Below are 14,875 nucleotides of genomic sequence, written 5' to 3'. Positions count from 1 at the left end.
GATAACTCCTGTACTCAACTCAGCGAGATTTGGCAATGGTAGTTCAAGTTTCATACAAAATATCTGCGCTGACATCCAGGCTAGATTTCTGTCTTGTGCCTTTTTCTAATTTGGAGTTTGGAGTTCCAGCAACTGATCAAAATCGATCCTCAATTTGTGAACACATTCATTATCAGCACACTCCCAACACTGTACACAGTGCTCCACGTGATCTCAACAAAGCCATATTTAACTGAAACATAATCCCCCCGCTTTTATATTCAATTCCCTTAGCAAACAACAATAATATTGTCTAATTACCTGCTGTACCTGCAGTTTAGCCTTTTGCAAGTCATGCATTAAGACACCTCAGATTCCTTTACACCTCCTGGCTCTGAATTCCCACAGTTTAGATAAAATGCTTCTACTTTCCTGCCAAAATGGACAGGTTCACATTTTTCTGTATTATACATCATTCGCCACATCTTTGCTCATTCATTTAACTTATTATTCATGCTTTGAAATACAAAATAAAACCACACCTATGCAAATCCCTGCCGTACTTGGTGACCCTGCTATCTCCGTCTCAGAGGCCAATGTCAGAACATCTTTGAAGACAGTGAACCCTCGCAAGGCATCAGGTTCCTGATAGGGCTCTGCCAACCAAAACTAGTGAAGTGCTCAGAAACATCATCAATCTCTCATTATTAGAGTCGGAGGTACCCACCTGTTTCCCAAAAAGAGCAGGGTGAGCTGCCTCAACAACTATCACCCTGTGGCACTCACAATTACTATGATGAAAAGGTTGGTCACGGCTAGAATCAACTCCTGACTAAGCAAGGAGCTGGACCCATTGCAATTTGCCTGTTACCACAATAGGACTACAACAGATGCAATTTCACTGGCTCTCCACTCAGCCTAGCATGACCTGGACAATAGTAATAACTACATCAGGCTGCCGTTTATGGACTACAGCTCAGCATTCAACACAATCATACCCTCAGTTCTAATCAACAAGCTCCAAAACCTGAGCCTCTGTACCTCCTTCTGCAACTGGATACTTCACTTCCTCAATGGGAGACCACAGTCTGTGTGGATTGGAAATATCACCTCCTCCTCACTGACAAACATCACTAATGCACCTCAAGAAGTCCACTAACATCCCAGCGTTGAAGCAGTTTTATAAGGAGAAATAGTCTAAAATTCCTCCAAGCTGATGTGCAGGCCTGAACAACAGTAACTGGAAAAGTTTGGTTGAAGTTATTGCTATACAAGGGGGTCACACCAGTTACTGAAAGCAAAGGTTCACATGTGTTTTCCAACAAATACATGCAATATTGGATCATTTTTCTCAATAAATAAATGAACAAGTATCATGTTTTTGTGTTATTATTTAATTGGGTTCTCTATCTAGTTTTAGGACTTGTGTGAAGATCTGACCATATTTTTGGTTGCATTTATGCTGAAATAAGAGAAAATTCTATAGGGTTCACAAACTTTCTAGCACCACAAAAGACTGCAATCAAGACATAAACAAAGAAGGGTCTTTAACCTGAAATATTTACTCTTCTCTTTCCACAGGTACTGCTTTATCTACTCAGTGCTTCTAGCATTTTCTGTTTTTATTTCAGATTGTCAGCATTTACAGATATGTTTTATTTTCACACGCTTACTCTGCTTCCTGTTAACCAACCAACCTTCCATTCTGCTCAAACATTATCTGCAAGGGCTTGAGATTTTATTGCAACAGTAAGCTTGCTGCCTTCTTTCTGCAAATCCAAGTGTAATACATGCATCATTTCCTCTTCATCCACAGCATGTTACTTCTTCAAACAACTCCAATAAATTGACCACAAATGATCAATGATGACAAACAATTTTGATTTTGCCTGAATAGCTTGAATTTTTCCAAGTGTCCATAACACTGACTAAAACAATAATTCTCAGTATTTTCCTTATGACAGAAGTTAAGCTACCTGTCCTGTGGTTTCCTACTTTCTATCTCCCTACTTCTCACGCTTCAAGACTGCCTTTAAAATGTGCCTTTTGCACCACTTGTTGGTGCACCTAATCTACAATCTCTTTTTTGACTAGTGCTCAGAGGCAAATAGTTTGCTAAATACTTTGGGGCATGTTACTACATTGAGAACTAGTACTAATTAAATGCAATCTATTGTTAAAAATGATATTCCACACAAAATTGCAAGCAAAAAACATATAAAATTCTACATTATCTCATGCCATAACTTCTCGTGGTTACTCACAACGCATTACATCTGCTCAACAAGTGTTCCATTTGAAAAAAAAGTTCAGTGAGAGATCACATTCAGAGCAAAGCAATTAAAGGGAAATCTACATGAATTTTAAAAGTGAACTTACATAAACTCATGACTTAATCTCAAGTTTTAAGAGAATACTTACCCAAATAATTAAGCAAATTTATCCAGCAAGTGCCAGAACACTGCAGAACTTTAAGATCTATGATACAGCAACCAAAAGACGTCAGATATGGCTCACTGGGGAAGACCTACCCCTCTCAGCCATGATTTAGGCATAAAATGGAGGCCAGTACGTGCTACTGTTAGAGAATTTCACTTGCACAAGGCATTAAACTCAGACCTTCATCGGTTCACTCTGGTGGAAATAAAACATGACACTACTTCAAAAGTCAAGGAAAATTGTCCTAATATCCTGGTAAATATTCAACTCACAACCAAAATTGCCAAAGAGATGTCCTGAACATCATCACCACCATGCTTTTTCTGAGATTTTAACCAAGAAAAAAATAGCTACCATTGATCCTACATTGTACATCAGATGTACTCTGGCTGCATCACTGCCTAGTATGAGAACTGTACTTCCCTCAACTGCAGGGCTCTGCAGAGAGTGGCGCGGACAGCCTAGTGCATCTGTGGATGTGAACTACCTATCACTGAGGACAGTTACAGTGACAGGTGCCTGTCTGGTGCAACACGCTTAAAAAGTGACAGGTGTGTAGAAAGATTACTGGGAACCCGAGCAACCCCAACCACAAACTTTTACAGCTACTACCGTCCCGGAAACAGCGCTGCAGCATTAATGCCAGGACCAATAGGTTCTGTAACGGCTTCTTCCACCAGGCCATCAGACTAATTAATTCATGCTGACACAACTGTATTTCTAAGCTATATTGACTATTCTGTTGTATACCTTACTGTACATACTAGTTATTACAAATTACTATAGTTTGCACATTGCACATTCAGATGGAGACTAACATAAAGGTTTTTACTCATGTCTGTGAAGGATATAAGAAATATAGTCAATTCAATTCAATTCTGCACGGAAATCCATAAAATGAATGGTCTTAGACCTGAACAGATAACTTTGTTATTCTTTGCACTAATGGTCTCTGATCTGCCGAGTATTCCAGTATTTTTAATTGTTATTATTGCAAAGTATATAACTGATCCTTAAGAACCTCAGAGTGTGAGAGAATATTAAATACATTCTTTCTGGAAGATATCAATGTAAGAATAGCTTTGGGTGTGCTTTCCTTCTGTCAATCTCTAAGTATTCTAATAAGAATAAGTGTATAAAGTAAGTAGCATTTTCTTTTACAAGCAGTCCATTTTGTTAAAGTTGGAAACGCTTAACACATTTAAAGCTGTAGACTGTGGAAGATCAGCTGCTACTTAGCAACCAGTGGATTAGGAAATGTTTTCATAAACAAGGAGCCCACTACAAAATATACAGCTTTGCAGAGTCGGTCAGATTGAAATTATCTTATTTTGGTTGGTATAGACAAGTCAGGCTGAAGAGCCTGGTTCCCTGTCGTATACCTCTACCAATTAGGTAATTTTGAAGTTATAATGCATTTTTTGACTAAATGACTAACTAGCTAAAGTGTTGAGTTGTGTGACCCTGAGAATCAGAACTTCCCTTCTCTTCTTTGAATGGTGGTCTACGGCACTTAGTATTCAGGTTAAAAATTTCCAAAACAGATTTATGAAAAAAATAAAAAAGAATGCAAATCAAAACTCATACAGAGTAAATGCATGTAGGAACATTGATAATCCTGTGAAATACCTGGGAAATACAGAACGTTCTTCCAGAATGCTGTCTCATTACCCGCCTGAGTAATCTTTGCTGCAATTCAAGAAACTCTGTAGATTTATTGATCAAACATTGTAAACTCTAAACAGGTTATGCACACTTTCAAATGATTTTTTTCTGGTTTCCCCATTGCTTCATGAAAGTGGTGCCACTCAAAATGGAATTCTGTCTCCAGGATTTGAAATGTCTTTCTCCAATATGCACATAATACTTTGCACTAAAACACAACCTTGCGTGTTTTATCATATTTCATGTTATATGAAGAGTAGGGCTGTAGCCACACAAAATTAAACACTAAGTCACTCCATCCAAAGTTTATGCATCATAAATTAGTCTTCCTTGAAACTTTCATCAAGAAGAACAACAGAACAGCGATGATTTGATCCACTGAGTTCAAAGGCACAATCAGACAGCAGCCCCAAGATACATCAGTCATTTGAAGGAATGCAAGTATTCACTGACAGAAGTTTATGGTTATTGCTGCCTTGGAGCATAATGCTTTATATAACACACTTTAGAACTGGAAGGCTCAGAAAAGCATACGATGTCTTTTAGTGATCCCACATCCAAGCTCTACATTTTTCAGTTTTCTCAAGGAAAACACCCAAGTAATGATAGGGGCTTAAAATATGTCAGAAATGAAAACGCAGATCAGGAATTCAGACTGATAATGGACAACAATATTAAAGGGATTGTCCATTATCTTACATTACAGATGACATTATCAACTACATCTTACCAAGAAGCACAGCTGTAATTTAAAATTTCTCCAAAACTAAACAATGCTTTAGAGCAATTGATACACACACTACTTAAAATATTTAGAACAAAAACAGATCATTTGGCTGAACCAGTCCATGCCAGAACTTAACAAAACAGACCATACTGTACCAGCTCTATATAAGAGTAATTAATCTATCCAGCAAGTCCCAGTACCCTGGTATCTCTTCATTTGCTTGAAAATCAGATTAAGTTAAGAAAGAATTTGACATCTGCCTTCGCTACTTTTTTTGACAGTGCATTCCAGATCCCAAGAACTTACTAAAAGGAGTTTCATATTTGTTTCGGTTCTTAAGGGTATTTCTATTCTGTGTCCTGCCCCTCAGCTGAACACATTAATGTTGCCTGTGGTGCCCTGGCACGTCTTACTCTTCCCAAACAAGGGAGATGACATTTCATATTTGTGAGTCAAGTTTCAAACACTGTCAGCTTCAAAGACAATGTTTTCTAGTTGCCTTTTTGACTTATTAGTTAGGAAATGGAAGTTTCAATTTATAGATTCATCTTCTTGCAGGCACCCACAAAACAAAGAAACCCAATAGAATTCACTTATATAAATTCATTTATAGATGACTAAATGAACAAGTGTTCTGTAGTGGTGGTTCGTTGAAAATGAAGACCTGTGCCCCTTTCTGTTATTTCATCATTGACGTTCACATCAACTTTGCTTTTCTGAGCACTTGGTTCCATTACATCATCACACTTAATTTCCCTCTCCCCAAGTACTTTACCAATTCTTTGCCGCTATTCAGGTGTCCGTGTTATCAGAATGATATCTTTAGCACATCACATGTTGCCAATCTTCCTTTCCCAAGTGATGAAATTCTTTAAGGCGTCCCATGTGAGTTTGTTCACTACAGCTTGAAAACCTCTAGATCAGGGGTGTCAAACTCATTTTAGGTCACGGGCCAGATTGAGCAAAATGCAGCTTCATGCGGGCCGGATCAGTCGGACGCGTGCGAACGCAGCTTTCGTTGCCTCCTTTTTTTCAGCCTGCTCTCATGTGTCTCAGTCTCTGCTATAACTACAAAGTGTTTCACTTTACAAATTCTGTTTCTTATGAAGAAGACTGCCGAGCAAGACTGCCGAATAAACACTAAAAACCCTGAAAACCTGGTACCTGAATAAACTCAGCATTAGCCATATCATACGCCATAGGCGCTTCGATTACTGGGGCCAGCTTTAATAGTAATTAGATATTATCTCGCGGGCCGGATTTGGCCTGCGGGCCTTGAGTTTGACATATATGCTCTAGATAATTTGCCACACTCCTTGAATTGCAAACCAGTGTTGCTGATGAGCACTTAATTTATTGCACCACTGTAAATTTTTTGAATCAGGGTTGAAATTTCTGATGTTTCATACCTTATGAGTCCAATTGCTTATGTAACACCCTATCCAAAGTCTTATTAAAATCTGAGATCATGGGGAACTTTGATACTTTCTTTTTGAAGATTAACTCAGCAACCTTCCCCTACAAAAGAAGCTTAGTTCTGCATTGTGGAGTTTCTGTACATCGTGAACACACAGCCTTTAATTCAGAGGCTGAATACCACTACTAAGCCACGTTTGACATGTCTCATTTTAGATAGATAGATAGATACTTTATTCATCCCCATGGGGAAATTCAACTTTTTTCCAATGTCCCATACACTTGTTGTAGCAAAACTAATTACATACAATACTTAACTCAGTAAAAAATATGATATGCATCTAAATTACTATCTCAAAAAGCATTAATAATAGCTTTAAAAAGTTCTTAAGTCCTGGCGGTAGAATTGTAAAGCCTAATGGCATTGGGGAGTATTGACCTCTTCATCCTGTCTGAGGAGCATTGCATCGATAGTAACCTGTCGCTGAAACTGCTTCTCTGTCTCTGGATGGTGCTATGTAGAGGATGTTCAGAGTTATCCATAATTGAACATAATCCATCATTTTATTCTGCCTTTATATTTTTTCTAATCAAAAATTCCATGAAATTTCCCAGTGCTACTTCACAAGCAAATGCCCCTTTCATTATATTCAAAAATAGTGCTCCATTTTCTCCTAGTGTCTCTTTCCTTCGTTCATTATCTATTTGCTGACACTGCAAGACATTCTGCAGCGTTCCATATAATGAACGATTTTTACATTACAGCAGAACATAATAAATAGCAGCAATAGGCCTCTACCATCCTGATTTGAGTCTGATCTACCATCCAATCGCAATACCATCAAGAGCAATCTCTATTTCTCTAATAGCAATTGTGCCCAGTGCCATTTTTTCTGATAAAAACCTTTCACAGTATCATCCTATCAGCAAAGAAATTCCTCCTCACCTTTTACTAACTAGATGTTTGAGAACTGTGACTCCTTGGTTTAGACACTCCTACTTCCAATCCTCTCCACTTCCAATTTACTGTCAAAATTTTGTCTATTTCAGCAAAATACTCTCGCAATTTTTTAAAATGCTTGTGTACAAACCTAATTGCTACAATCACACCACATATCACAGGAACCCTCTCAGGCAAGCATATCCTTTATTAGGTAGGGGAAACAAAACAGCACGATACCCAGGTGCTGCATAATTCCAACAAGACATGCTTGCTTCAGTGTTTAAAATCTCATACCAAAATAAAGGGCAATGTACCACTTGTCCTTAACTGTACTTAACTACTTCTTAAATTGCATGTTTGACGTGGTCACAGTCAAACTCAATCTTATATTCACTCAGTAGCTGCTTAGTTGTGGAATGGATCAAAAGGGAGAAACTCAGTAAGTTTGTAACTTGGGACTCAAAGTGATTCCACCACCAACCCGAGATCTATTAAGTCATCAAATACTCAAGCAAGATAACTCAGCAGTTGGCAATGGCGTCTCACAGCTCTACAATCTGAATTTGATCCTGACTACAAACATAAGTTGAGTTTGCAGTTTTTCCTGGACCAAGTTGGGTTTCCAACATGGTCTGGTGTATTCCCACATCCTGAAAATATGCTGGTGAGTTAATTAGCTACTGGAAATTACCCTTTTGTGATTGTAAATGGCAAAAGGATAAAAGGAAAATTAGTGCACATGTGAGAGAACTTTTTTAATTTATTCATTTACAGGATGTGGGTGTCCCCAGCTAAACCAATCCCTACTTGCCCTTGAGAAAGTGGGGATGAGCTGCCTGTTTGAACCACTGCAGTCCCTGAGGTGCAGGGACACCCACAGTGCTGTTAAGGAGGGAATTCCATGATTTTTGACCCAGTGACAATGAAGGAACGGTGATATGCTTCCAAGTCAGGCTGGTGAGTGACATGGAGGGGGATTTCCAAGTGGTGGTGTCCCCAAGTATCTGCTGTTCTCATTCTTCTAGATAGTAGTGGTTGTGGGTCTGGAAGGTTCTGCCTTAGGAACTTTGGTGTGTTGTTGCAGTGTATCTTGTAGATAGTACACACTGTTGCAACTGTTCGTCAGATAAGTTCCAGAGAAAAGGACAGCAGCTGGCATAGGCCCAACGAGCCAAATATCTCCTCCGCTTCAGAATAAATAAGCAATCATTCCTAAAGATAAAACTTGAAGACTTCTGAGGTTGCATGGATTCCTTATAACCTGTCACCATCTCAAACAAACAGTGAATATACTTTGGCAAGTTTGACATAAACCTAGTCAACATATTTACCACACTCCTGAAGTAAAAGGCAAAGGCATATTTTCATCTAATCGGGAGTCTGGTTAATATTTTACTAAATGACTCATACAGATTCCCTGGATCAAGTAACTCTTGCTATATAATACGGTCTATTTCAAAGTGTAGATTCAGGTAGTCAAAACTGTTTAAAGTCCGTTGAACTAATTGGTTTAATTATCACATGCACTCGAATTGTACACACTCTCATTATAAACTCTTGGTTATTGAGGTGGACTGTATTCATTCAAATTCTGTATTAAACACATTCGTACTTCACCTAACAGCATTTCTCAAACGGAAAATTAATGATAGCTTTAAGCATACCAAATGACCACCAATTCAATTTTTAAAATAACAGATCACAGGCGTTGACGTGTTCTATTTAAATATTAAATCTTGTAATTCACCACGGGATAATTAGCATTTTGAAGTGCAAACAACGAGATTATGTTCCCTCTGTTTATTTTCAAACAGAAGTGGGTAAAACTATGCTTAAATTGTAAATATAATTAAACAGCGATCCCCAACTTATTGTATCGTCTTTTTATCTTGCTTTTCGATACATTAAACATAATTATATACACGTTTGCTCAGTACTGTATTCTGCTTACCCGGTGTTTTGTAACATTTTCAGAATAGTGTAGTAACGCAATATGAAAAACGGCCTAGTCGCAAATCGTCAGTTTGAAGCAGAGTGGCGAGGGGAGGTCGCAAAAACTAATCAATGAATCACTCTTTGATCACTGCGCCCTTTGCTCCACTTTTTGCAAGCAAACATTTCTTAGTGCGATCATCTAAAGAGAGAATGGAGCCGATTTATTTTTCAATGAAGATAAAGCACAAACCAGTGCATTTAAACGAGTTTATTAAAATCTTTCTCAGAATGTTATTACATATTCATTTTTTTCCACGTTTCCAAAATGATGCGTCCAAAATCCTGATTTGTGTGCAATGATAGGCGAACGCACACGTCAATCAGTACGTCTTGACACATTTCCGTTTGGTCGGTCTTTTGAAACTTTTGAGCATTGTCGTTTAAATAGGCATTTGAGAGTTGTTTATTTTTAGACAGTGGGAACGCGAAACTTCCTATCGCATGATTTTCAAGTTACAGCGTTTCACCTTCCTGGAATGTTAAAAATATTAAAGAGCTTGCGCTTAGTACAATCAGGCAGGAAGTCATGAGACTCGAGACTACAGATATTAAATGGGGAACAAAAAGAACTGAACTGTGGATGAACTCAGCGGGGTAGGCATCACCTCTAGGTGCGGAGCGATGGTAGACGGTTCGAATCTAAATCCTACATAAGGATTGAGAGGAAAGATGACTAGTATCTAGGGCGAGGCAGAAGCTGGTAGGTGGAACCAGCGGAGGAGAGAGATGGTGGGGTAAAGGATGGAGATGGAAGATAACGGTTGCTGGGTGTTAGACACAAATAATTAGAAAGCAAAATAAGTAGGCTGGAAGAGGGTAAGTGGAGATAGAAGGGTCTGCAGATAAAAGTAGGTGAAACCAGATAAGAAGACATGATGCTGGAGGAACTCAGCAGGCCCAGCAGCATCAATGGAAAAGAAGAAATGATGGGTAGGTGGAATCATTTGAGAGAGGGAAGCAGGAAACCCATTATATTAAATGTGGGTGATAGGTATATGGAATCAGGTGAGAGAGGTGAATTGAAACTGGTTGATTGGGGAGGGCGGGTGCTAGAAAAAGGGGATTGCTGGTCGGAGAACCTACATGGAATACAAAGAAAAAAAGGACAGAGGGTGCAGATGGTCTGAAATTGGAAAATTCAGTGTTCATGCCATTCACTTGTAGACTTCCCGAAGGGAATTTGAGTTGTTCTTCCAGTGTGTGTTTGGCCTTACTAGGCAGTGGAAGAGGTCAAGGAGAGACAGGTTAATATGGGAAAGGGATTTGAAATAACATGCAGCCAGGATCTCTATCTGACCCAACATATAATCTAGACAGTCTTCAAAACTGTGGGACTGGAAGAGGTGAAAGGACAGGCGTGTGTCACTTTTAGTTGTACGGGAAAGTACTGTAAGGAGTACTGTGAATAGTGGGAATGGAAGTGTGGACCAGAGAGTTAGAAAGGGAATGGTTTCTGCATGATGTTGAAAGGAGAGAAGTGGGGATGAAGTAACTGGTGTTGGAGTCTCTTTGAAGGTTGTGGAGAATGATCTGTCAAAGGTGAAGGTTGATAGGGTGGAAGATTGGAACCCCTCTTCTGGAACAGAACGGAGTTCCCCCATTCTTCACTTCCTATGCCACCAGCCTCCACATTCATTTGACCTGAAACATTTTTTTTCATCTTCCTGTAGATATAGCCTGATCTAAGAATTTATAGCATTTTCTGTTTTTAATTTAAATTTCTAGATTTTTTTATTTTTGTTTTCATGGACTATACGATTTGTAGTCATAATTGAATTATAAATCTCAGCACGATTTGGCTAGCCAAGATGCCTTGAGACAACTTTTTCCACTTACAGTGGTGCTAGAAAGCTTGTGAACCCTGTAGAATGTTCTGTTTCTGCATAAATAAGACCTAAAATGTGATCAGATCTTCACAAAAATCCTAAAGATTCTTAACGAGAACCCAAGTAAATAACACAAAAATGATACTTGATCATTTATTTATTGAGAAAAATAAATGTATAAATATATATAAATAAATGTATAAGTAAATATTTGTAATATTGTTACAAATTTCACATCACATGCCGGTGATAATAATTCTGATTCTGTTGGAAGATGTATATGAACCTTTGCTTTCAGTAACTGGTGTGACCTCCTTGTACAGCAATAACTTCAACCAAACAGTTCTGGTAACTGTTGATCAGTTCTGCACATCAGCTTGGAGGAATTTTAGGTCATTTGTCCTTACTAAACTGCTTCAACTCTGTGATGTTGGTGGGCTGCCTTGTGTGAACTGCTTGCCTCCACATTTCTATAGGAGTGAGGTCAGGACTTTGACTCAGCCATTCCAAAACACTAATTTTCTTCTTTTAAACCATTCTGTTGTTGATTTACTCTTTTTCTTTCAGATCATTGTCTTGTTGCATTATCCAACCTCTATTAAACTTAAGGTGACGGACTGCTACCTTTTGGAGTTCAAAAGCCAAAGTATTTACCCATTAATTCAATTATTGATTTACCAAGCCACTGCCAAACCCATGAATTCTGCTACCAAGAAGAACAAGGATACCAGGTAAATGAATGTATGGAAATATTATCACCTCAAGTTCATCTAAATTGAACATCATCCTGACTTGCTGAGTATCATTGGTCCTTCAGCATTGCTGGGTAAAAAAGCTCTGAACAACACAGCACTGTGAAAGCCTTTTTTAGAGAGATGGCATTAAAACTATATTATTACAACAATATAGTTCAGTTCAATTTATTCTATAAAATAAACATACAAATAAGCTTTAACAATCAATGATAATCTACAGCCCAGATTGATGGGGCTGATAGTCCAGAAAGTGACGTAAGCTTCATTTGCAGAATATTAGTGAAATTATAATAAAAGAATCATTGTGATTTAGTCAGTAGTGTGATTGTTATTCCTTCCTTTTATACAGTATTTTACTTATACAGACAAAATTTAAATATTCCTGTTTATTACCTTACTAATTTCCAATAGAGTCCAAAAGTTTGCACACCATCTTCTTCATTAAAGCCAACTTTTTATGTGGCTTTCCAGAATTTATTTTTCTTTTTACTTAATGATTTTAAAAGTTTTTATTTCACTTGCTATATAGATGTGAACATACCATCTGGGGCATGAAAACACTGATAGGCCTTGAAGCTTACTTTGCCAGCCAAAAGATCATGGCTGATTTGATTGTAACTTCCACTTGACATTTCTGCCTACCTCCCAGTAACCTTTAGTCCTCTATTTATTAAGTGCCTACTTCTACCTTAAAACAATCAAATATTCTTTTTCTGTCACACTTTGGAGAAGGGCATTCTAAGTTTCACAACCCTTTGAGGGTTATGAATTGATGTCTCACCTCTTTTCTATCTTAAAATAGGCAGCATGGTAGCGTAATGCTTTACGGCTTCAATTCCCGCCGCTGCCTATAAGGAGCTTGTACATTCTCCCCGTGACTGTGTGGGTTTCTTCCTGGTGCACCAGTTCCCTCTCACAGTCTATAGACCTACCCTTGGAAGGTTAATTGGTCTCATTGTAAATTGTCCAATGATTAGGCTAAGATTAAATCAGGGACTGTTGAGCACTGTGGCTGGAAGGGCCTATTCTATGTAGTATCTCAATAGATAAAATAAATACTGGACCTCACATGTTTCTATCAAGTCTCCTATCAATCTTCCAAACCCCAGTGGATACAAGCATAGTTTGTCCAACCTTTCCTCACAAGATGAGCCACGCAGTCCAAGAATCAGTCTATTAAATCTTTGAACTATTGTCTTCGCACTTACAACTTTCTTTAATTCAGGAAAACATAGTATTCCAAACATGGCCTCACAAATGTCTTTCAAGACTTAACATAACTTTCCTACTTTAGTATTCAATTCCTCAAGAAACAAAGAAAAAACAGCCTAATTACTTTCAAAACCTGACTTTTGAGAAGGTAGATAGGAAATCCAGAGCTTGGTGGTTGTTAAATATTTTGATAACATGCTTTTTTAATTATTTCTCCTACCAAAACGGACAATTTCATTAACCTACATTACACTGCATTTTACAAATCTTTGTCCACTTGCTTAATTTGTCTATATCCCCTTGTAGCTTTTTTATGTTTTCTTCACAACTTATTTTTCCACCTATCTTTGTATAGTAATGAAATTAGGAAATATATCTCACAAATCATTTATATAAAATGTAAAATAAAATGAGGCATGAGCACTGAACCTTTTGGCACAGTAATACAAGACCCATTAATGCCTGATAATTATTTCTAATATTTTCAGTATGACAGATGTTAAGTGTTAAGCTAACTGGCCTGTAACTTCCGGCTTTCTCTTTCCTACTCTTCTCCGACTTTCCTAACAAAGAAGCTGCATATTTCAGTGTCCTGGAAAACCCGAAGGATACAAACTGGCAGTATTGAAAATTGTGCGCAACAACAGCAAAGCAAAAAAAGAGAGCAAATGAGAAATGAATAATGAGAATGAAGGGAGGATCTATAAAATAGCAACAATGAGAAGAGTAAAAGAAAAAGCTAAAGAATATATCAGGTACCACTTTGTAATTTAGTTTAAGGCGTGCCCACTCAATTCTATTTTTAGAGTGATGCAAGTGAGAGCAATGTTTCAATTATCTCTTTATAATTGGCAAAGGTATGATCATTTTAATGAATTCAAATCACATACGTGCTACTGTTCATTGGCCTGCACTAATATCTATGTAAGCAAGTGAGGTTGCTGCTTCATGACTGCTGGACTTCTGCCTTCTTGTACGAAAAAGCAATTCTCATAACTCCAACAAAAATTCTAAAATCCCATTTATTAAAAATCTACTTAGACTCATTAAGTGACAAACCAGTATTGGATAAACTTTGCAAAAATTGAAATGTGAGCACCAATGCAGTACGCTTTCAAAATATAGTTTCAGTTTAATATGTTATTCAGTTGCTGCATTTAAGTTTCCTGCAAAGAATAACATTCCTTCCCAGTTTTTTTTAACAGTTCAAATGTGAAGTTTTAGACTTTATTCAGTTATACTTACTTTTCTTCTGCATTGATCCAGAATGTTTTACTTCTAATTCATTTCATGTGTTTGAGATAGTCACGGAAATCTATTAGGGATCCATAGGTGGAAGGAAGTGATAGTTGAGATGGCCTCTGTATTCTCACATCATCTACATTTTAAGTGTTTGGTACCCTTGTGGATACTTATTTCTGATTTTTGATTGAAATCAGGCTGAGAGCATTCAATTTTTCCCCAATATCCTGAGAAAACCTTTGAAAATTTCTCTATGCCTTCCTGGAAATCGTTGGCTCTGATGAAGAGTGTAGATTACTTATTTCAGAGACTAGCCACAACTCTGAGTAGTGTAAAGTAATCCATGTTACAGATCTTAGTTATCATAGATTAGTATGATGCTGAAAGAGCACTTAGAAGATATTACTTCTCTTCTAGGTGTTTAGTGTGAAGTCCATCCTCTTGTACGTTGCAGTAAAAGAGTCAACAATTCATTGGACATTGGCCTGAAGCATGCATATACAAATGTATTGTAACTTGATGTTTGAGTTTAAAGTGACATGTTCTGGAGCAGAAGTGTTAAAGGCTGAAGTTTCCCATTCAACCATCGGATTAATTCCACTCCATGGTGAGCTTGCTGAAGGTGAAGTGCAGAGGGGCATTGAGGTATATTGACCAGAGCATTGGTATAATAATA

General features: G+C 37.8%; 1 protein-coding gene and 1 long non-coding RNA gene across 3 annotated transcripts in view; one reads left to right on the top strand and one right to left on the bottom strand.

Moving 5' to 3' along the window:
* Nucleotides 1-9,353, bottom strand: part of hsdl2 (hydroxysteroid dehydrogenase like 2) — a 160,835-nt gene extending 151,482 nt beyond the window's left edge. Inside the window, exon 1 of the mRNA XM_073048607.1 lies at nucleotides 9,121-9,353. Coding sequence (XP_072904708.1) covers nucleotides 9,121-9,137 — 17 coding nt within the window. The 5' untranslated portion in view covers nucleotides 9,138-9,353. The remainder of the gene's footprint in view (nucleotides 1-9,120) is intronic.
* On the top strand, nucleotides 8,026-13,786 carry LOC140729156 (uncharacterized). 2 transcript variants are annotated; one of them, XR_012099277.1, is made up of 3 exons: nucleotides 8,026-8,126; nucleotides 11,558-11,721; nucleotides 13,530-13,786. It is a non-coding gene; the product is annotated as an uncharacterized lncRNA (long non-coding RNA). The 2 variants fall into 2 exon arrangements; XR_012099276.1 differs by lacking the exon at nucleotides 8,026-8,126 and adding an exon at nucleotides 9,502-9,758.
* Nucleotides 13,787-14,875: the final 1,089 nt, after the last annotated feature.

Source organism: Hemitrygon akajei, chromosome 6 (assembly GCF_048418815.1).
Source record: "Hemitrygon akajei chromosome 6, sHemAka1.3, whole genome shotgun sequence".
NCBI lineage: Eukaryota > Metazoa > Chordata > Chondrichthyes > Myliobatiformes > Dasyatidae > Hemitrygon > Hemitrygon akajei.
This window is presented reverse-complemented; position numbering and strand designations above follow the sequence as displayed.